At 39.4% G+C, this 24,525-nt stretch overlaps 1 protein-coding gene across 1 annotated transcript; it reads left to right on the top strand.

Moving 5' to 3' along the window:
- The first annotated feature begins 466 nt into the window (after window positions 1–466).
- On the top strand, window positions 467–1,063 carry LOC110705299. The gene has a single exon (XM_021883499.1). The coding sequence runs from the start codon at window positions 467–469 to the stop codon at window positions 1,061–1,063; it is 597 nt and encodes a 198-aa protein (XP_021739191.1).
- The last annotated feature ends 23,462 nt before the right edge of the window (window positions 1,064–24,525 follow it).

Here is a 24,525-nt window from a genome sequence, read left to right as displayed (position 1 = left end):
TTCCAAGGTAACTATAATAATCAAGGTTATGATAATCAAAATCAAGGCCAATACCAAAATCGGGGTAATTAGAGTAACCAAAACCGGGGGAATTTTCAAAATAACAACCAAAGGGGACCCCCCACCCGGATTTGCTCCAAAGACCCAAGGAAATGGTGAGAATTTCTATACTAAACCTTAAACTTCTAAGACTACCTTGGAAGAGATCATTAAGAACCAAACCAAAATTTTGAACACTTACATGTCGGTAAGTGATGAGAAGTTCAATGAGATGATGACACACAATAAGATTCTTGAAACTCAAATTGCTCAATTGGCTAACACCTTGAAAGAGAGTGTGAATGCTAGCCCTTCTTCTTTACCCTATCAAGGAGTTGAACCTAAGAAACCCAAGTATTCCATCACCACAAGGAGTGGGAAAATGATTGAATAAAGAGTTTATAGGGAGAGTGAGGAAGATGAGAAGATGAGTGATTCAAGTGAGGAAAAAGAGAGTAATGTGTCAAAGGAGGCGAGTAAGGAAGCCCAAGAGGAAATGAGGAGTGATGAAAAAGTGCAAGAGGAGGTGAGCAAGCCCAAGCTTCCATATCCCCAAAAGTTTTTGAGAAACAAAATTGATGAACAATTTGGGACATTTCTTGATATGCTTAAAGAAGTTCGTCTTTCAATCCCTCTTACCAATGCCATGACCCAAATGCCTAGATATTGTAAGTTCTTTAAGGAAATTTTCAGTGGCAAGAGAGAGTGTAATGAGATAGATTCAGTAGAGGTTGGGGAATGTTATATTGCTTTGATTAGTAATGACTTACCCAAGAAAATGAAAGATCCGGGTAGTTTCTCCATCCCTTGCAAAATCAATGGAAAGTTGTTCCAAAATGCTCTTTGTGATCTTGGTGCTAGTGTGAGTATCATGCCTTATTCGGTCTTTAGAAAGCTTAAGCTAGGTGAGCTTCATCCAACCAATACGACTTTGCAATTGGCCGAACTATCTATTAAGTTTCTAAAGGGAAGAGTTGAGGATGTTCCGTCCCCTCAAGATAGGAGAGTTCACCATTCCGGTTGATTTTATTGTGCTAGAAATAACGGAAGATGATAACATACCTATCATTCTAGGGAAACTTCTTAGCTACTTCGGTAGCTTTGATAAATGTGAAAGGAGGTCTTATTACTTCGAGAGTTGGTAGCAATATGACTAATTTTGAGCTTAAGCCAATGCATGAGCCATTGTCTCTTGTGAATGGAATTATGTGTGTCAATTCCCCTCAATTTAATGATGATGTTTTCATGAATGTTTCTTCTACTAACAAAGTTCTTGAAGTTTTTGGTGATGTGTCTTTGAGTGTTGAATGCAAGAAGGTTAGTGAACAAAACAAGGAGCCTTTGAAGCTTGAGGATGATGAGGTGATTGATATTTCTCCATGGTTTGAGCTTTACCCTCAAGAAGATGAGGTTGACTCCAAGTGTGTTGATGGTGAGAAGTTGTCACTAGAAGGAGTTAGAAGACAAAGAAGAAAGGGAGAGCTTTTAGAAAAAAGAAAATGAAGTTGAAGCAAAATGTGCTTGTTCCGGAAATTTCATCAAGTGAGAGTTCATTAAGCAACGATGTGAATTTGCTAAGAATTGGGGAAGAGTTTGTTCCCTTTACCACTTTGAATAAGGTGGTGTAGTTTAACTCTCCATGATTTGGAAAAGGGTCGAGCTAAGGACCTTAAGCAAGGGCTTCCCGGGAGGAAACTCGGTTTTCTAACTTTTTCTTTTGATTATATTTTTTCTTAGTTTCATTTCAATTGTTTTTCTTTCTGTCACTTGTTTTACATTTGGATTAATAGGTTGAATTCATAGAAATTGGACTACCTTGAGTGAGCATGAGCAGAATGGGAATATGTTTCGTGATGTTTGGTGATAATATGCTCGATATAATTGAATTTCGAGATGAATGGGTAAGGAAATTTAGGAGATAAGTTAGGAAAAGTTGTGCTTACATTTGAAGCAAGTTTGATCTTGGTGGGTTCATTATAGTGCTCTCATTAATTTGGAATGTTAAACCCACTAAAAGTGGAATTTAATTACTGTTCGTTTTAGAGGGTTCAATAATCCCAGAATGATAAAGATTGTTGAGCCCATGTATGAACGCACCAAGAGAATCAATCAAGCAAGAGAGTGAGCCAGCCGGCGCGGGCGCGTTGGCCTGTTGTGCGGCCGCGCGTCTAGGAAACCAAAGCTTATTTTTTTGTTTCTTCTTTCTTTCCCTCATTTCCCCTCATCCTCACCCTCGAACGCACCCTCCTTCTTACTCCAAACTGCAAACCCACGAAACCCTTACCCCAAAATCAACCAAAGACCTTCTCAAACATTAAAACAATAAACAAAAACAACAATTTCCTTCTCCAAATTCATCATCAACATCAAGAATCATACTACCTTTCTCTATTTCTCAATCTCCAATCTCTCTCCTCCATTGAAGACCAAATTGGGGATTTTTGAATTGGTGGGAATTGCTGGTTATTTGTTGATCAATATTGCTCTTAGTGTGGTGTAATCATCTTATTTAACTCTATTTTACATTTTTATATCATATTGTTGCAAGATTTTGATTTTTTATGATTCTGAATAGTAGTAGTATGAATTTTGATGAACTTGGTGATTGATTGAGAAATTGGGTTGATTATTTGTGTTGTTGTTGATTAATTTTGCCTCACATTGTGTTTTTGATTGTTTGTGTAACCCAATTGTGTAAATTTGTTGTGAATTGTGGAAGGTGAATCTTGGTAGTAAGTGGTTGTGATTGGAATTGATTATTTGAGCGAAGTTGGTGATTGAGGTATGTTGGTGATTTTAAGTGTTTTGTGAAGTTAAATTTGTGATCTTGGTTGTGAAATCTTGGTGAAGCAAGCATGTCTAGAATTATGAAAGCTCTCACCTCCAAAAACAAAAAGAGAAAAATCAACATCACCACTGATGAACCCTCACCTTCAAACACTTCCTCCCCTCAAACACAAAACCTAAAGCCTTTTCCTCTTCCTGAAATCAGTTTTAACAATCTAAGCAACAAACCTCATTGGAAAAATTTCAAGAAGAGAACCTATAAGCCCTCACGGCACTACCACCAATATAGCATGATCAAATTGGATATCGATGAGGACCTATGGACTCTTTTGGACAATCTTGGTTTGGGTCCTTTTGTCACCAAAAGCTACCGGGCTTATCTGTTGGGGTTTGGTGAGTCCGACTCACCGCGGAAACAAACCCAAAAATAAGACCGCACTCGCAATAAATAAAACCATAAACATAATTAAATTAATCACAAGATTAAGATATGCTAATTACCTTTGACGCGTGCTTCGCTCCAAAATGAGCTCTTACTTGAAAGCTTCAAGTCCCGCTCACACGGAGACCTCCAACAAAGTCCACCCGCACCAACAAAACCGACTAGGTCCAATGTCTTGGGGTTACCAGGACCTGACCAATAAAACCCGAGTAATTATATTGAGTTTAAAGGTTTTCACTAATTGTGATGCCTTTTCCAACTCTTACTCAAGCATCATTCCCAATGCCCATACTTGGGTATTTATAGGAAATGATGGGAGTATCATTTACTCTCCCATCAATGTGGGATAGTATGATTTTTCCATTTTATTTTAAAGCTAAAATAAAATTAATAATCAAGCTAGTAATAAATCAACAAGTGGCAAGCTCATGTGAGTGGTTAGGTGAGGACCACTTGGAGAAGGGGGGACCAAACTTGCTCCCCACTCCCTCTCCCATAACCGACCACCTCACTCCACACACACTCAAGGACCACAAGCCACATGGCACCCACCCTTGGGCACCAAGGCAGCCAAGGTGGGCTGCCATGTGCTGCTGTCCGTGGCAGCCACGCCCAGCAGGCCCAGCACTCGCATGCGGGCTGCCAGGCGCTGCTGGCCAGCAAGCCCAGAATGCTTGTGCGGGCTGCTGCTGGCCTTGTGCCTTGGCCAGCGCTGCTAGCTGTGGCGAGCTGGCGCGCCTAGCGTGCTAGCTGCTGCAGCTTGTTACGGCATGGCTTGCTAGCCATTGCGCGCACAAGGCTGCGCCTAGCATGCTAGCACACACTAGGTAGCGCCTAGCCTTGCGATGCTAGCATGGGTGCGCTAGCACGCACCAGCCAGCCTAGGCTCGGCTTGGTGCGCATGCTAGCCACCATGCTAGGCTATACGCCCTTAGCACTCGGTTTGTTTGGGCATTCCGATGATAGGGTTATTTTGGTCTTTTGTTGATTTATTACTATTTCTCGTCTCGTCTTTCACTATTTTTCGACTCGACTTCCGACGCTCGGTTTCGACGCTCTAAGCTCGAATTTCCGACGTCTAAATAAATATTACTCGGTTGACTCATTAATTCCTTCCGAATTAATTCGTCGGTTCGGTTTGTTGAATGCTTGGGTGTGACCCGAAGGGTTCAGTCAAGATTAAGCTGTAATATTAATTATTCATTAATATTACTGATCGGAAGCGGCCTCCACCCAGGCATTCCGATCACTTGACCTCACTGAATATATTAGCTTTCTAATAATTCTGAACCCACTAACAAAATAGTACACTTGTTCGAAGGACACCATTCCTTTCAGTCTCCCACTTGTCCTTATGGACAAGTGCGCATTTTGTGTTTAACCTTTTTCCTATGTCGTTAATGTCTCTTCATGAACTATAAGGTAAGAATTATTTTGTCATCCTTATTACGTTTAGAAGTGTTTCCCGATTCTGAGTCCGACTATCAATAAACAGATGATTTCTAAAATCCATCCGAGCACGACCATGCATTTTACAGTCTCGCTCTACGAGAGGCCTTGTATACAACAAAGACATCTTCCCTATTTTAGTAGGGGGACATTCCTAGTCTTGTAATGTAGCTCCTCTTACTGAGAGGACCTAGTCGCCCGAGTGTTGCCGTTATAATCCCCTATTACGGTAGAGGTTTGACAACATCAAAGCGAACTAGTACTCAAACAAGAGAACTCACAATACTCATGGTCGAGGAAATAGGTTCCGATAGCCATAATGAGAAGTATACTTATGACAAATTTTTTTTAATTTCTTACAGTATTCTCATAGGTCGATCTAGTATGGTTCTAAACCAATACCTGTGCAAATAATTTATGACAATCATGTCCTTGTAGCACATGAAACGGTGCTATAAATCAAACTACACACTAATCTCAATCGGTCATTAATCGTCCATCGTTTAAATGACCTTGATTAGGGATAATTTTCAATTATAATATTCAATGTTCACTTAATAGGTGTTTCCTTACCAAGACTGGTCTTGATACCCTATTTTGAATATTCTCAGAATCGAATGGACTCATTATTTAATCCTAAACCACAATTAAATAGCATAACGGAGTAATAAAATATTGCATGAAAATTTATATTACTCCAAAACTTGAATGGTTTTCCTTAGCGTCTTACATTAATTTTTCTCAAAATTAACTAAAACACTAAACAAGGAAATCAAATCCAGTCTCTTACATGCTTGATTCCCAATTCCTCAACGTGCTTGTTGTGCTTCACTTGAGGCAAAGGTTTAGTAAGTGGATCGGCTACATTGTCATCCGTTCCAACTTTGCAAATTCTGATTTCACCCTTTGATTTCCATTCTCGAATCATGTGAAATCGCCGCTTGACATGTTTGACCTTCTGATGTTCCCTAGGCACTCTGGCCTGAGCAATAGCTCCATTGTTGTCATAATAAAGGGCTATTAGACCCTTTATAGAGGGTACAACATCAAGTTCACCAACGAACTTACGAATCCAAACAACCTCCTTAGCTGCTTCAGCAACTGCTAAGTATTCGGCTTCAGTTGTAGAATCTGCAGTTGTACTCTGCTTTGCGCTCTTCCAACTAAACACCCCTCCATTTAGACAGAACACATATCCAGATTGCGATTTGAAATCGTCTCTGTCTGTCTGGAAGCTTGCGTTGGTATAACCTTCCACAACTAAATCCTCTGCACCACCATACACCAGGAATTTATCCTTGTTCCTTTTCAGGTACTTTAGGATATTTTTGGCCGCAGTCCAATGCGCCTATCCTGGGTCTGATTGGTAACGGCTCGTAGCACTCAAGGCATACGATACATCTGGCCTAGTACATATCATGGCATACATAATCGATCCAATAAGCGAAGCATATGGAATCTGATTCATTCTTACTCGCTCATCAAGTGTCTGTGGACACTGCTTCTTGCTTAGGGTTATGCTATATGACATTGGCAGGTGACCTCTCTTGGCCTCCTCCATGCCAAATCAAGCAAGCACCTTATCAATATAAGTACTCTAACTCAATCCAATCATCCTTTTCGATCTATCCTTATAGATCTTGATGCCTAGTATGTACTGAGCCTCTCCCAAGTCTTTCATTGAGAAGCACTTTCCAAGCCAGGCCTTTACAGACTCTAACAACGGAATGCTGTTTCCAATGAGCAATATGTCATCGACATATAAGACTAGGAAGGCGATGCCACTCCCACTAACCTTCTTGTAAACACAAGATTCATCTGGATTCTTGATAAAACCAAACTTACTGATGGCTTCATCGAATCACAGATTCCAACTTCTGCTTGCTTGCTTTAGTCCATAAATGGACTTCTTAAGCTTACAAACTTTCCTAGCATTGTTTTTGTCGACAAAACCTTCAGGCTATGTCATATACACAGTTTCTTCCAAATAACCATTAAGGAAGACGGTTTTGACGTCCATCTGCCATATTTCATAATTGTAATATGCAGCAATTGCTAGGAGGATCCGAACGGATTTAAGCATTGCGACTGGTGAAAAGGTTTCATCGTAATCAATACCATGAATTGTCTGTAACCTTTTGCCACCAATCTAGCTTTGTAAATGAATACATTTCCATCTTTGTCAGTTTTCAACTTGAAAATCCACTTACATCCGATAGGTGTATAACCTTTGGGTAAGTCAACCAAGTCCCAGACTTGATTTTCAAACATGGAATCCATTTCAGATCTCATGGCCTCTTGCCATTTAGCAGAGTCGGTGCTTGCCATCGCTTGCTTGTAGGTTGCCGGTTCATCTCCATCCATAATCAGGATGTCCTGATTCTCGTTAATATTAAACCAAGATATCTATCAGGTTGAGATCTCGGCCTCTGAGACCTACGTAGGGTAATGGATTGAGCATTTGCATTGTCGGTTTGACTTTGCACATTTTGATCATTTTGACCTGCGTCAACAGATGCTGTTTGAGCACTTTGACTGTCATTATGATTTTGTTGCTCATCCTCACGAACTTCGTCGAGTTAGATTTTCCTCCCACTTGTCATTTTAGAAAGGTGCTCCTTCTCCAAAAAGACACCATCGCGAGCAAAAAACACTTTGTTCTCCGATTTGTTGTAGAAGTAATACCCTTTGGTTTCTTTTGGGTAGCCTACAAAGTAAACCTTGTCAGATTTGGGATGAAGTTTGTCAGAAATCAATTTCTTGACATATGCTTCGCATCCCCATATCTTTAGAAAAGATAACCTAGGAGGTTTCTTCGTCCATAATTCATATGGAGTCTTTTCTACAGCTTTTGATGGAGCACGGTTTAGTGTTAGTGCCGCAGTTAGAAGTGCGTGTCCCTAGAAAGAGATAGGAAGATCACTAAGACCCATTGTTGATCGTACCATGTCTAACAAGGTTCGATTACTCCTTTCGGATACTCCGTTCCGTTGTGGAGTTCCTGGAGGTGTCAGTTCTGAAAGTATACCATTTTCTTTCAGATGGTCATCGAATTCTTGGCTCAAGTATTCACCACCTCGATCCGATTGAAGGGCTTTGATTTTCTTGCCAAGCTGATTTTCAACTTCACTCTGAAATTATTTGAACTTTTCAAATGATTCAGATTTATGCGACATGAGGTAGACATAGCCATATCTACTATAGTCGTCTATGAAAGTGATGAAATATCGATGTCCATTTCTTGTGGTTGAGCTTATTGGTCCACATACATCGTTATGTATAAGACCCAATAAGTCACTTGCCCTTTCTCCCAACTTGGAGAATGGTTGTTTAATCATCTTGCCTAATAGACATCCCTCGCAATTCTCAAACGATTCTAAATCGAAAGAGTCAAGAACACCTTCTTGTAGAAGTTTCTTGATGCGTTTGATGTTGATGTGGCCAAGACAACAATGCCACAAGTAAGTCTGATTTGACTCTATGGTCTTAGCTCTTTTGGTATCATTATAAACAATTTTTCCAAAGACACAAACGTGTCATTCCATAAATATAAACAAGATGATATGTCTTGTGATCAAGTTAAATGACGTCCAACGCCACAAGATCAAAATATGGTAGATAAAACTAAACAAGTTTTAAATCTAGACAAAATATGAGATTACAAGCTTTCTTTGAAAGAATATCTTCTTCTTCCACTTGTGTACTCATATCCACTTGAAAAGCACCGCTCACTTTGTTCCTGAAATAGGAGCATATAGTGAGCCAATTTTCCAGTATCTAATACCTTATAAATGGCTTATGTTCAAGTGTAAAGATGATACCTGAGATTGAGGTTACTTTTCTTTTTGTCTCATCTTCTAGATACATGCTACATTCTCTTTTGTAGTGTCCGGGTCTACTACAATAGAAGCAGCGCATCTTAGCTTTGTTCTTGAACTCCTTCTTCTTTGGTCTCAGAGCAACCTTAGCCTTCTTGCAAGAATAGGTTTTCTGGAGCTCTTGAACAACTTCCATCAAGGACAGTTTGTTTCGCTTGGCCGTAAGTCGCATCTTTAATGCAACATACCCCGAATGGAGTGAGCTTAGTAGCATGAGAGCCGCTTGCTCATCGTCCACTGGTTTGCCAATTAGCTCCAGATGGGTGAATAGCCTTGCCATGTTGAGCACATGAGCTTGAAGTGGCATCCCGGGTCAAAGTCTTGCATTATAGACCTTAGCCCATACTTATTGTCTCTCTTTCGTGAGACACCCATCTTGCGGTGGCTTGATCCTCATGTTCGAGAGTGACCTAGTCACATCTTCCACAAGTCCATCATAGTTGCCTCTGGTACTTTTGGTGACTCTCAAATTGACTACATCTTCTAGAGCTTTGAGCATCATGTCCGGAAAATAGTTGGAGAACTTCCCCTTCCATTGTACCGGGATGGAGTTTTCCATGAGTCTGGAAACTCTTTTACAATCCACACTCCATACCTCATGTGCCTCATCACTCATAATCCCCTTTGAGTAGAAACTCGGGATTTGAGTGTCCAAAATGTGCTCTAGGTAGCAATTTTGGAGGGTCTTTCGGAGTTCCTCTTCCAATTCCTTAAAGTTTGCCAAGTTCAGAAAAATTGGCAACTTTTCGGGCAATTCCGGGAGCATAAGGTCGTTGACATTAGTTGAAGACATGATTCTACAATTGAAAGAATTTGAAATAAAAAACCATTCATTATACTCAAATAAGATTGAATTCATGCATTTTAATCAAACTTATTTAAAACGTCTTATTCACACATTAAAGATTGTCCCCATTTTAGGTGAGAATAAGTCGATTCCAAGATCCAAAGAAACAAAGAGTGGTTAAGCATGCTTTGGCTTGTCTTAACACTCAATCTCCTAAGGTAAGCAACGCTTTGCTAATGGCTCCAAGCCACTCTTGGTTGAATAAATCGTCGCATCCAATGCTCTCTAAACAATTTATTCACTTTGCCACGACATATTAGGACTCCATCACTCATATAGTTGAGTATAACCAAAACTACCTTGCATACCTGGTATGCCTTACGTTCCTTGGAGAAGTAGTGATGCCTCGCTTTGGCGTATCCCACCACTACCCTCGTTCGGTTGGTAAGTGTGTTTTGGAATGGCAAGTTTTACTCAATATTTTAGGGACCTATGGTTTCTATGTTGGTTGATTTAAGTGAACTTAATTAATTATCTCAACATTCGAAATCCTAAACATGCATCTAACATATAATTCATATATATATAAATATAAATATATATCGAAAACATAAATAGAGATGCATTTGGCAACTAGCATGATCCCTTGAGATCTTCAAGTCTTCAAAAGGTCTTCATTTGCAACTTCATGGCTTTGTCTTCTAAAAACCCCGTCTTCAAGACTTGACCAAAATATTACAATTGCTAGTATCTACGATTAGGACTAATCTAAATATTAAGGTACAAAAATACTCAACGGTTCGCAGACCGTATTTAGATTTACAAAAATACATCACAGATCACAGTCCGTATTTTCTATCCTAATCGGGCCCCACTAGTTGCCATTTCATAAAACCTGTGAGAGAATTTTACATTCCATTCATCCATTCACTATCTGTGAATGGCCCATGCATTTTACAACGATAAACAAGTAACAATGCATAAAACGCGCGAGAACTAGTAACTAATCTAGGTGGTTAATCCAATTAACACGCCTAATTAAACTAGTCAAAGTTGTTTTAACCGGTTATGGTAATAACTTAGAGACGCTCCCACTAAATTCCCCATCCAACTTAACTAATCCAATTAATTAAGTCGGTGAACCCAAATATTTGCCAAAATTAATTTTGCAAATGTCGCTCAAAACCCGAGGCCTAGCCTCCAAAAATTTTAATTAAATAAACAAAATAATTAAAATAATTAAAACGACAATTTAAGCAAAATTACGAATTCCAAAATGTCTAAGTGCCTAGCACTAAGACTTGGAGTCCAAAAAAAATACCCTTATTTACATATTAAGCAACGCTAAAATTAACTTTAAAATAACATCGCCTTAATAACCCGGGGTTATTGTGCCAATTATGGGATTGTACGTACCGTACAACAAGCACGTAGTATGCCCATGTGCACCCCCTGCAACACCAAGCATGCATGTGGGCTGCTTGTGCTCGCATGCGCTATGCCCAGCCCAGCCAAGCATAGCAGCACGCACAGCGCGCACAACATTATGCTGCTGTTGTGCCATGCTGCTGCTGGCTGCTGGCTAGCGCGCTATGCTTCTGGCAGCGAGCAACAACCCACGCCCTTCCTCGCACACACACAAGCACAGCACCAAGCACCTAAGAACGAAGTGGCCAGCAGCCTCGGCAGCCACATATGGGTTGCGTGAGCAGCCCAGCTGGCCGAGTGCTAGCTCGGGGCTCATAGGCCTCGTGTTGTGTGCTAATGCTTTAAAAATTATCGATTTTTGTGTGTGACGTTATAAATCAATTCTAAATTAATTTTAGAATCAATTTTGAGGAAAAATGAAAAATTACAAGTCCAACTTAAATAATTCATCCAAAAGAAATTAACCAAATTTATTTCCATGAACCATTCTTTAATAAAATTGGTTTAACTTGTTGTAATGAAATAAATTAGGGCAATTCTCACTATTAATTTAATCACTTTAAATTAATCTTGAGATTTTGACAAAATAAAAGGGAGTTGGAAAAATAAACATAAGTTCAATAAAGACTCCAACTTTAATACTTGTGACTTCATGAAAAATTATATCTTCCAATATGAAGATAAACCAATTTCAATCACAAGTTTTAAACTTTATGATTCCAATCAACTAAAAAATGATTAAATCAACAAAGTTTAACCAAAATTCATGGAATTTAGTAATTCAAAGTTTCAATCACTTATCATAAATAAAGATTGAATCTTTAGTACTTGGAAGCAACAAAGAACAACAATTTCACACTTAATGCAATTAATTTGCAATTATGTGAAAAAATAAAACCAAACTTTCAAGCACCAATTACTACCAAGTAATCATGCTTAAAGTGGTCTAAAATTGCATATAAATAAAGGAAAGAACCAAATACATAACCACCATAAATATGCAATCAATTTTCAAGGTTAGAAAGACTTAAAATTTTTCGTCAAAACGAAAAATCCCTCGAAAAATGCATTTTTGGTCGTTTTTTGGCTAAAAACCGAGACCTAGAAGGGTAAAACCTTTTCCAGAACGCCTTTTCCACCCAAAATTCACTATTTTTGGGTCAAAATCTGGGTTCGGGAGCTGAAGACAGCTCTAATACGAGGTAAAATTGGAAAAACGAGTTACTAATCTAATTAGCAACTTAAAACCAGAAAAATTAAGCCATAAAAACACCTTGAAAATATTATGATTTTAAAAAAAAAACGAACCTAGCTCTGATACCGCTGTTGGGGTTTTTGTGAGTCCGACTCACCGCGGAAACAAACCCAAAAACAAGACCGCACTCGCAATAAATAAAACCATAAACATAATTAAATTAATCACAAGATTAAGATAAGCTAATTACCTTTGACGCGTGCTTCGCTCAAAAATGAGCTCTTACTTGAAAGCTTCAAGTCCCGCTCACACGGAGACCTCCAACAAAGTCCACCCGCACCAACAAAACCGACTAGGTCCAATGTCTTGGGGTTAGCAAGACCCGACCAATAAAACCCGAGTAATTATATTGAGTTCAAAGGTTTTCACTAATTGTGATGCCTTTTCCAACTCTTACTCAAGCATCATTCCCAATGCCCATACTTTTGTATTTATAGGAAATGATGGGAGTATCATTTACTCTCCCATCAATGTGGGATAGTATGATTTTTCCATTTTATTTTAAAGCTAAAATAAAATTAATAATCAAGCTAGTAATAAATCAACAAGTGGCAAGCTCATGTGAGTGGTTAGGTGAGGACCACTTGGAGAAGGGGGGACCAAACTTGCTCCCCACTCCCTCTCCCATAACCGGCCACCTCACTCCACACACACTCAAGGACCACAAGCCACATGGCACCCACCCTTGGGCACCAAGGCAGCCAAGGTGGGCTGCCATGTGCTGCTGTCCGTGGCAGCCACGCCCAGCAGGCCCAGCACTCGCATGCGGGCTGCCAGGCGCTGCTGGCCAGCAAGCCCAGCATGCTTGTGCGGGCTGCTGCTGGCCTTGTGCCTTGGCCAACGCTGCTAGGCAGCAAGCAATGGCCTAGCCATGCTGCTGCTAGCTGTGGCGAGCTGGCGCGCCTAGCGTGCTAGCTGCTGCAGCTTGTTACGGCATGGCTTGCTAGCCATTGCGCGCACAAGGCTACGCCTAGCATGCTAGCACGCACTAGGCAGCACCTAGCCTTGCGATGCTAGCATGGGTGCGCTAGCACGCACCAACCAGCCTAGGCTCGGCTTGGTGCGCATGCTAGCCACCATGCTAGGCCATACGCCCTTAACACTCGGTTTGCTTGGGCATTTCGATGCTAGGGGTATTTTGGTCTTTTGTTGATTTATTACTATTTCTCGTCTCGTCTTTCACTATTTTTTGACTCGACTTCCGACGCTCGGTTTCGACGCTCTAAGCTCGAATTTCCGACGTCTAAATAAATATTACTCGGTCGACTCATTAATTCCTTCCGAATTAATTTGTCGGTTCGGTTTGTTGAATGCTTGGGTGTGACCCGAAGGGATCAGTCAAGATTAAGCTGTAATATTAATTATTCATTAATATTACTGATCGGAAGCGGCCTCCACCCAGACATTCCGATCACTTGACCTCACTGAATATATTAGCTTTCTAATAATTCTGAACCCACTAACGGAATAGTACACTTGTTCGAAGGACACCATTCCTTTCATTATCTTGAGACTATTTGGGAGTTCTTGGCTTCTTTGAGTTCTACTCTGGTTAGTGAAAAGGACTATGAGATCACCTTCCATCTCTTTAACAAGGTTCATGTCATGTCTTTGGACGAGTTCAATGTGGCCTTAGATTTCAATCCGGATGCGGATATATTCTTCTCCGACTGCGATCATGATTACTTTAAGGGTTTCTCCCAAAATTCTTTATGGAAAACCATATCGGGGTAGGATGAGTTTGGTGCTTGATTCTCTATTGCTAGTGAAATATTTCAACCTAGTTTGAGAGTGCTTCATAGGCTATTGGGGTACTCGGTGTTCCCAAAGCAAGATTTGGGAAAGTTGCCGGTCTTGAGTTGCGAGTTTTGTGGATGGAAACTAGGGAAGAATATCGAGGACGGTTGAAATTTGGGCGGATATTTTTGAAAAGATGTTTGGACATGAGGGGTAATCGCTCGGGTGACATAACTGTGGTAGTATGATCACAAGGTTAGCTACAAAGCTTGGGTGTGAGAGGTATCTTCTTTCGTGCACTCCGGTGGGGGATGGTGACACCCTTTACCTCAACACCGATCAACTTAAGCAAGTCCATTTCTTGGCTAGGAATGATGATGATGGTGTTCGATTGGCTTCTTAGGAGCTCTCACTAGTGTTATCTTCCGAACCCCTCTCTAACCTCTCTTCACCGGCATTCCCCTAATGTTTTGTTTGTACCCATGAGCAACCGCATCCCCGGGAGGATGAAGACATGGAAGGTGTGCTAAATGAAGAGCGAAAAATTCAACAAAATCATCAACAACAACAACAACAACAACAACAAGGAGCGCAAGAAGCGCCTCAACATCAACCTCGACAACATCAATATGCTAACCCAGACATGGAGGAGTTGAGTGCCCAATTGGAGGGCATGCAAGTTCGCATGGACGAAATGTATGACCAAGACTTCGAGGCAATATACTCCCAAATAAGAGGCATAACCGAGATGCACCAAGGTATGTTTCTCCAACAACAACAACTTTATGATGCTAGTGTTAACCGTGGGGAGATCACTCCCCCGGTTAATTACCCGTATTTCCCTCCTCAACTCGGTCTCGTACTGTCTAGAGGAGGTGATGGGAAGCCTACTTACCCAAATTGGCCGGGACCCTAAGGGTCTAATATCGAGACTAGATCATTCCCGGACGAGCATGATAACTATAATTACCGTGTGTCCGGTGGGAGTGACTATAGGGGTGATCCCAACTACCCTTATGTCCACCCCGCCCATCCTCTACTTCTAGCGTTGCCTGAGCAGTTTACTCCCTTGGCCCCTTGGCAACAAGATAACTTTAGGGGCCACTATGGACGGGGGATGGGATCTTTATGGTCCCCCATCCGGCTTTTCATATGATAGGGACGATGGCAATGTTAATGTCGGGCCTAGTGGTACCTAGTTCTCCCTTCTTTGTGCTTTTACCTCCATCCCTTTATCTTATGTTCTTTGTTTTATTTTGATGGGATGTTGAGATGCATTTTTTTCTAGCTTGGGGGGACACTAGTCTAACGGATAGTCTTGGTAGACATTTCTTTTTTGTAATTGTTGGATTTTCTTTATTTTCATGCTTGATGGTGTATGGTTGTTTTCCTTGGTCATTTTTTTTATGTTAATTAAGAGTTGTTTCCATGATGATTTCATATTATTTCTTGCTGGATATCTTTTCTTGTTTTTTATTTTTTTTAATGATGATCTTTCCATGTTAAGATGGTGATTTTTGCTTTCGTTTATCCAAATCCTTATATTCCAAAACCCCTGAATCCAAATCCCTCTAATCCAAATGATTTTGTTTTCTTGTATAGTTGTTTTTTGCTATTTTAGGAAGAATATTCGATTTTGTTAGTTTGTTTGATTTTGTAGGTTAGTTTAATTTGATTCTTGAGTTCTATTTTGTTTCTTTGATTTTCATTTTTGATTTTGTTTTCTTTCTTCTTTTGTTTTGAAGTTACTAACCGCTTTCTTTGTATATAGTTCATTTTCTCTTTTACATTCTCACTCGGTTTTGCAAATTCATGCTATGCTTGTGGAGTTTCATAGAGATGGTATCTTATTTACCACGCTTTCTTTTGCTTATCTTGGATTCTCGGTGAGATCTTTCTTATTTCCCTATTTTCTTTATTTTCATTTATTAGTTGCATAAAATAGGATTAGTTTAGGAAGTGTTGAATGGTTCGAGGATGTTTACTGATAGCTTGCAATTTTGTATGATTTTAGAATGATTTTGACCCTTAGAACAGTGAGAAATAAAGGTCTAGTTCTCTAATTACTCTATTTTTATGCATTTTTTGTGTATCATATGCTTCATGGGTTTGCTAGAGTTTCGGTGCATATTTAGGTATAAATAAGGAACTTTGAAGCTTTTGGGAATATAATAAAAGAATTTGGAGGCAAGAGGAGGAAATGAGGGAGCTATGGAAGAATGAAAGAAACAAGGAAAAGAGTCCAAGAGTGAAATAAGAGCATTTGGAAGGGTTTTGGAAGGATATTAGCATTAAGGTCAAATTCAAATGATCATAACTTTTGTTCTACTAGATATTTTGAAGTGATTCAAATTGGAGATTAAAGTTTATCTCAAGAGCTTTTCAACAACTGGTCACATTATCTATTCCAATGAGAAATGAAGAAGTTATGACCTTTCAAAACAAAGCTATTTTCGTCAGAAACTACTGCATGTCCGTGCCAAAATGTGGAACGCCCGTGCACATCCTTGCACGCCCATGCCTAATGTTGCACGCCCGTGCAAGGGCAGGCTGTCTACACTTATTTTAACAGGTCTGCACGACTGTACAACCTTTGGCATGTCCGTGCCGACCTGTAACCGACCCCGATTCTTGTTTTCTCCGTTCTTTTACTTGGGGGTTATATAATACCCCTTTAGCTTCATTTGTAAGGGAGATCTTCTTCTCCCTTAGTCTTCTTAGGCCCTTTCTCTTACTTAAAAATGTTGATCTTTAATTAATTAGTTATTTTAGCTTAGAATCTCTTAAACTCAAGCATTGTAGAAGATAATTTCAAGCTTTATTCTCTCAATTTCAACATTTCTCCTTAACTTTGAAGCTTCAAACAGTAATCTCTTAATCTGTTCTCATCTTAATATTCTCTTTTTATATGCTATTGTGAATCTTAATTTTCTCTTATTCCTTATTAATTTTTCTTGCATGTTCAATGTTAGAATGTTACTCTTATCCATGATTTGTGAGTAGTTCTTTAGTCACTACTAGAAAACAGCCAAATAATGACATAAATTTTCCGTCGGAAACATCCCGTTTTCCGTCAGAAAACCCGTTTCCGACGGAAATTCCGTCGGAACTGGTTGTTGGAAAACCTTTTGTCGGAAAATGGGCCTTTTCTGACGGAATTTCCGTCGGAACCATTATTCCGACGAAATTTAGTCCGCCGGAAGATATTTTAAGGCCCGAAATAATCCGTCGGAAATGTACGACGTACTGTATTTTGCTGGAAATTTCCGACGAAAATTCTGTCGGAAAATGCTTTATAAAAAACAAAAAAAAATCCTACCCCCACCAGCAGCCACCACCCCACGGCACCAGCCACCACCCCATCCCACCTAACCCGTACCTTCACCCATTACCCAACACACCAAAACCTCCACCAGAACCCACCTAACCAAACCAGACCCTCCTAACCCTACCCCCACATCACTAGCCACCACCCACCACCTAACCCCGTACCACCACCCATACTAAAGCAGAACCCACAAACCAAACCATACCCCCCTAACCCTACCCCCACAGCACCAGCCACCAGCCACCACCCAACCCACCTAACCCGTACCACCACCCATACCAAACCAGAACCCACAAACCAAACCAGACCCCCTAACCCTAAACAACCAGACCCACCACCTAACCTACCCCACCTAACCTTAGCCCAGATCTATAATCCTAACACTCCACATATTTGGCCGAACCCCCTAACCTAAGCAAACCACCACCACCGTGGCCGCCGAATACCACAATCACCACCAAAAATTAAAAAGAAAAAATTAAAGAAAGAAAATTGAAATAAAATAAGATACATACCTTAATTCGACCATACATGACCTCGAAATTAGGTTTAAGAGGTCAAATTCGACCATGTAAACTCTAGATCCAGAGTTTTCATGGTTGAATTTGACCCGAAAACCTTTGTTTTCAACTTGAGAAGAGAGAAAAAAGGGCGAAAACAGAAGAAATTGTTGTCGGTACGGTGATGGTGATGCTATTCATGTCGGTGCTGATGTCGAGGGTGATATCGGTGGTGATAAGCGTTGTCGGTGGTGGTGGGGGATACGAGGAAAGTAGAGAAGCGAAAGAGGAGAAGAGAACAAGAGAAGAGAACGAGAGGAGAAAGGAGAGAGGAGAAGAGAACGACATAGAGGAGAGAGGAGAATGAAGAGGAAAGAGGATAAGGAGAGGAGAGAGAAGAGGAAAAGAGGCGTAAAGCATTGTAGGGTTTTTAGAATTTGGGTTTTTTTTTAAAAAAAAAATTATTTATATTCCGACGGAATTTTCCGTCGGAACGCACATATATTCCAACAGATTTTTATTTCGTCTGAAATTTTCGACGGAATTGTTGAATTCGTCGGAAATTTTTGACGGATTGAATATCCAACGGAAATTTTAAGTTTTCTGACGGAATAATGTGTCCGTCGGAACCAGTCCGTTGCTATTTGCCTATTTTCTTGTAGTGAGTTAGGGCTTGGGTGAAAACCCAACTAAGCCATGGTTGATTGACTTGGATTTATTCATGTTCTATTTGGATTGATAGTTTCTTGTGCTTGAATTTATTGTTTCATGTGTATTTTGGTGGCCACTTTATGCTTATGTGTTCATTCCCTTAGTCACATTTAAAGATGGGGTTTGGTAGTGATTCATTTCTTGTGCAATTGGATTATGCCTCTTTCATAATGTAGACACCCATTTGTGTCTCCCCAAAACCAAACCCAGTGATGAATACCTTTCATGTCGAATCATAATTGAATGAAGTGAAAGTGTGGAAAGTCTAGTGTTGCGGTTAGTTTCTAATTCTTTTCTTTATCTATGTTTTTGAAAACCTATTTTATAAAAATATGCAATAAATTTTAGTTTGGTCCATGGCAAGGGTCTAATAATAGTGTAGTTGGGTTGGGTTTGAAAAGAGCTTTCCAACGATATATTATAAGCCCAATTCCGATGAATAATGAGGAAGTTATGACCAAATTACTAACTGGGCCCGGTTTGATTTTTATATGCGGCCCAATGATCTAGCGGAGGGCCTATTATGAATTATCATTCCTAATACACTTAGGATTGATTATAGTCTTCTATAATCTTCTAGAAGGTTCTTTTGAATCCTAATTTGATTAGCATTGATAAATGAGTTTTAAGAGTTTTATTTAGAATAAAAGAAGTGTTTTTAAGGAGATTACAGTTTTACCCCCTCGTACGCTTAAATTTTATCAAAATAAGAAAACGCGTGGAAGAACTAATTGCAGCGCCGCAACTACAGTCTGTCGCCTGGCGACAGGCCTGGCGTCGCGGCGACACGTCTATCGCCTGGCGACAGCCCTTTCGTCTGGCGACATGAGTGTGTTTGGTGACAGCGTCGTGTTTTATTCTTTTCAAAAGTCTGATTCTTTTTTATCATAAACCGGTTAATTTTCCTTATAAAAAGCCTCCTAAAACCTCCGTTTTAAATCACCAACTCTCATCAAGAAATTCTTGATACTGTCTCTCTCTCTTTTTCTATACTAGCCTTTTCTCAAATATAAAATTTCGCATTCACAAGATCTAGACACACCTAGCCAAGTTTGAAGTTGCCCTCGCCCTAGATGTGAAAGGTATGATTTCAGAGGGTTTGGCCCCAAATCTAGTCTATACTTTCGTAATCTTTATTTAATTTAATTATTTTGATTTATTATTTTCCTTGAAGTTACTAATGCGTGTATTCTGTTATTAGAAAAAGGTAAGAGGCATCCAAGTAAGTGCTTTAATTGTTTTATTGATATTATGATATAGAAATCATGTTTAGGTTGTTATTTTGATTCCTAGTACCTTGTTAGGATGCTTTTCTTAATTTGATGTTTAGCGTACAACAATAAATTCCTAGTATCATGTTTAGGGTAAAGAATATAACGTAAATTATGATTTCTATGATGCCTTTGATTGTCTTTCTTAATATTCATGTTAGGGCTATATATTTGATCTTTATTGCTTAGTAACATTCTAGGTTTGTTTTTAATCTTGTTAGTATCATGCCTAGGATCTTGCTATTATTATGCTTTAACATGATTATGATTTTTATTATGATTATTATTGTTATTGTTATTATTATGTTGCTTGATTTTTATTGTTATTGCTTGATCACGCCCTCTCTTACTTGTTTAAAGGGAATTTGTACTTGTAATCACGCTTAATAAGATAATAAATAATCTTGTTTAGGGTTAATTGGATTATAATTCAAGTGATCGCCGATAATAGATTTATTTGTGTATTAATATTCAACTAACATAGATAAACATGTTTAGGGTAAATCTATTGATTGCATGTTAGTCAGAAAGTGCACATGAATACGAGAAGAATAAAGTAGAGGCCTATTATTAGGGTAGGTTCTTTCTCGTTTAGATTGGATTTGTACCTTCATCCCCGAACTTCCAGTCTTGGTTCTAGACCTATTGGAGTTAACGATCTCCTGGATCGTTAACGGGTGTAACCTTCACCCTGTGAACGGTTTACAAGTTCCTAAAACTTGATTGCGACTCTTTTGCTCTAGCTTCCTTCCCTTTGGACGCCACCATGCTTAAGTGTATGATCACAGCGGGGTTCAAGTTTGGGGTAATGCTTGAAATATTCCCTACAGTTTTTGGCGACTCCACTGGGGAGGATTTCTATTTTAATTGTTGAAATTTATTTCGATAATGATTTAGAATGAGTAGATGAGACTCGAAAAGTTCTAAGTATTTCATGTAGGTAATTTTGATTAACATTATTTTCATATGCATAAAAAATATCTCATTGGAAAGACCATCCGTAATGAGTTAAAACATAGGATTTTTTACACGTAGGAGATTTGAGGAATATCTTTCAGAACTAGAACCGAAATAATGCTGTGAAAAACTGGAAAATTTTATCGAACACAGAAAGCTGCTGAGGCATGTAGGAACTGGCGTCTAGCAAACAGAGCCTGTTGCCGATAATATGGCTCTGTCGCCGAGCGACAAGGCTATATTGCGGCGACGCTCTCTGTTGGTTGGCGCTGTGTTCTTCCAATACCAAGCCAAAAATATGAGTTCTAATTTCGACCAGTTCTAGCACTGTTGGCTTGATTCTACTTCCTAATTGAGTTTTTCTCACTTTTCTGAAACCCATATGTGTTCTACATATGGAAATAACCCTCTCGGAATTCATGCTCCATCTACCCGATTGAACGCTCTGAACAACAAAGGGTACATCCGAAAATGTTGAATTTTCCAAACCATGGAAGCGAGTTTAACTTACGGGGTCCCATCCACACGCGCCAACCTTTCCAAAGGTAAGGCTTCCGCGCGGTGCATCTGGACTCATAACCATGAACCCTCTTTGACTAACCCATATCCTGAACTTTAGAGAACTAGAGCCATGGTTAGGTTGCAAACTCATTGCATCATATTGTGACTACTTGACTACTTGTGCATCTCTTATTTGTGCATACTTATTACGTGACTAAACTAACCGTTTAGTTTGACTTGTGTTTGTAAAATAAGTCTTAATAAACTAACCAATGAATAAAGGGCTTTGCTTAATTAATTGATTAATTAATTTGAGCTAAAAAATATACCTTAAATCGAGTCATAGTTCCATTAAGTCAACCCGGATTTTTAATTCCCGTATACTGCACAAGCGTCAACTTGTTTTGGTCATAGCCGGAGTTCTAGGAAGAGTTACGAGTCGTACAACCTGTGGATCTGTAGCCCCGAGTTTTATTTTTGATCTGGCGTTGGTTTCGTCCAAATCAGAGTCACAGATCAAAGGTTATGACTGAAATACCACAGCCTGTCCAGTTTAATGCATATACGTGTGGTCTTAATTTAGTCTTTGCTTGAGTCTAGTCATATGGTCTAGCCACATGGTCATGACACGTGATAAGCCTTCTTATCATGGGTTGAGAGAAGCATTTTAGGGTGTGTTTTGATGCTTTATATGTACTTTTGTTAGCTTTTGTGAGTTTTGGGCTGTGATCTCACTTATGTGCAAAAGGCGGGATTTATGAGTATAAGTGAGTGAGTGAGCTCGGGAACCAATGAAGAGTCATGTAAGAAGGATGGACCTTGGCTCGTGATTTGAGAGTTGTGATGGAGCATGGAAGAGCAAGGAAGAAAGCTTGAGGAAAAGGTGAAGCAAAGCAAGAAGAAGAAGCAAGGAAAGAAGGCGAAAACAGCAGGAACCGCTGCCAGGGCCGCTGGCAGCTGGCCAGAGCCGCTGGCAGCGGGTATACCAGAGTGAGGGGCTGCCAGAGCAGCTGCCAGCGGGTCCAGAGCAGCTGGCAGCGGCTCTGGCAGAAATTCGGGCTGTTTTGGTTAATTTTCAGCAATTTGGCTTTGTTTTGGCTCGTGTTTTGGATATTATTTTATTATTATTATTGTGTTATGTTATTAAAATATAGAAACATATAAATAGCTTAGTTTTAATTAAGTTGGAAGAGAGAAGAGGAGAATTAAGTCTTGAGGAAAAAAGCTTTCTAGGGTTTTCTTGGAATTTTCAGAATTCTTTGTTTTGGAATTAGAATCCATGGAAGCTTAATCTTCCGGATTCTTGGTTAAAGATTGAAGCTTTTAGCTACGAATTGTGAGATCTTTCTTCTCTTAATATCTATTGAATATATATTGTTCCTTGAATTAATTTCATGATTTGCTTTAATCAATTGCTAGGTTAGAATTATTGGATTCGCTTGCATCTAATTAATCTTTCCAAAGTAGCAACTTTAGGTTATTGATGCATGCTTTTGGTTGATAACTTGAAGAGGGAATAATATTATTGAAGAAATTAGACCGCTTGTGTTAATTTATTCAATCCTTGTTGATTTCTCCGTTTATTTTCTTCTTGTGGATAATTTAGAGCGCTTGTCTTGAATTGTGCATTGGAAAGGGTTAGAAAGGAGCGCTTTGCTATTTCTAACTATTTATGAGAATTTAGAATCTAGGAATTCTACAACAAGGTGTTCAATAGAGCTTGATTGAGGAGACTTCTATGATCAATTTGTATGTTCATTAGTGGATTTCGCATAACCAAGACCGTTCTTCTCATTGATTACCTATTCATTACGTTCGTTGTTCTTACTTAGTTCATTTATCATCATTGCTCGTGAAAACCCCCCTCGTTACTTAGGTTACTACCGTCCTAGAGTATTTCCACTTAGGTTTCCAGTTATTAGTCCCTTTTTCCCTGTGGATTCGAACTCGACTTCCCTAACTACGTTTATTTGCAGTTAGCTTAGTTGTGATATTTTTGGTTGCATACGACTGAGGCACACCAACACGAGTCGTAACATGTCACATACACTCACTAGTCTTAGCACACACTTTGTGTATATGTCACCATGACTATGTCTTAGGTTCATGCATGAGTCGGTTTTTTCCGTCATTTGAGTTGGGGGTACATTCTATTCCTAATTTTTTTAATATATCTCCATCTACATCATCTTTCCATTCTCTATATGCTCATTATTCCAACCTCCTTCCATATATTGCATGTTGAATAGAGTTTGAGTCAAATAATTAACAGTGAATATCCTTAATTTCCCTTTCTACAGTACTTGGCCAAGGAGAGAAGGGCGATTAGTCAAAGACAACACCTTCGTTCAAGTTCAACATTTTGATAAACCGATTCGTCAAAAGAGAAAAGCTAAGAAGATAATGGCAAGTCAAGAAGAAGTCAATGAGCTTAAGAAGCAAATGACTGACGTGAATGAGGTGGTGAAGACTTTAACCCTCCAAATTAATGACCATGTGAAGCAACAAAAAATGGAGCTCATGCAAGAAAGCTTGAGCAAGATATCTAATGATTACAGGTTCCAGGGCATTAGCTCGCAAGGGGTCTCAGTTAACAAGGAACTTCTTCCGTAGAAGTTCAATGCCAATGACATCCCTAAGTTTAAGCCAACTGACAATCCTTACTTTCATTTAAGGTCCTTTGAAACTGTAATGAACATTAAAGGATTGATAAGATATTTTTCACTCTTTATTCTCACTATCTCTTGAAACCATTTGTCAACATTGGTTCTTCTCCCTTGATAAAGAGAAGACCTCTACTTGGGATGGAATAAAAAATGCTTTCATTGATAGATATAAGTGTAATATTCAAATTGAAACCGATCATAGGCAACTTGAGATGCTAAAACAAAACGAAAATGAAGGGTTCACCTCCTTCTTCAACAAGTGGAGGGAAACATCTGCTAACATGATCGAAGTCCCTACTGAAAAAGAATCCATGAGGATGTTCATAAAAAATTTACAAGAAAAGTATTCAAAGCACTTAAAATATCAACACAACTTGAATACTTTCAAGGCCGTATATGACATAGGCATCGAGATCGAAGATGACCTCTTAAAGCAAAAAGCTACTAACAATAGCAACAACAGTGGCTGGAAAGGAAAGAAGAACGATAATCCTTCTTCTTCTAAAAACGCCCACTCTAGTATCAATGTTAGTACCTTTGATCTCAGTGAAGTTTTAGCCATGGATAACCAAGGATCTAAGAAGCAACTAAGGAAAGACTTCATCCCCATTTGGATGAGCTATGATGCTGCATTCGATCAACTCCGTACTACGGGACTCATTACTCCCATTGGACCTATTCAAGATCCTGCACCTGAAAAGAGATTGCCTAGTTGGAATCCAGATGCACATTGCAAGTATCATCAAGGTAAGGGACATACCACTGAGAGCTATTGGAAGCTAAAAGAGG

Source organism: Chenopodium quinoa, unplaced genomic scaffold, assembly GCF_001683475.1.
Source record: "Chenopodium quinoa cultivar QQ74 unplaced genomic scaffold, ASM168347v1, whole genome shotgun sequence".
In the NCBI taxonomy this organism is placed as follows: Eukaryota; Viridiplantae; Streptophyta; class Magnoliopsida; order Caryophyllales; family Amaranthaceae; genus Chenopodium; species Chenopodium quinoa.
This window is presented reverse-complemented; position numbering and strand designations above follow the sequence as displayed.

What these genes read in the sequence shown, in the direction of transcription:
- LOC110705299 (XM_021883499.1), top strand. Translation starts at nt 467, where the DNA reads ATGAGTGATTCAAGTGAGGAAAAAGAGAGTAATGTGTCAAAGGAGGCG.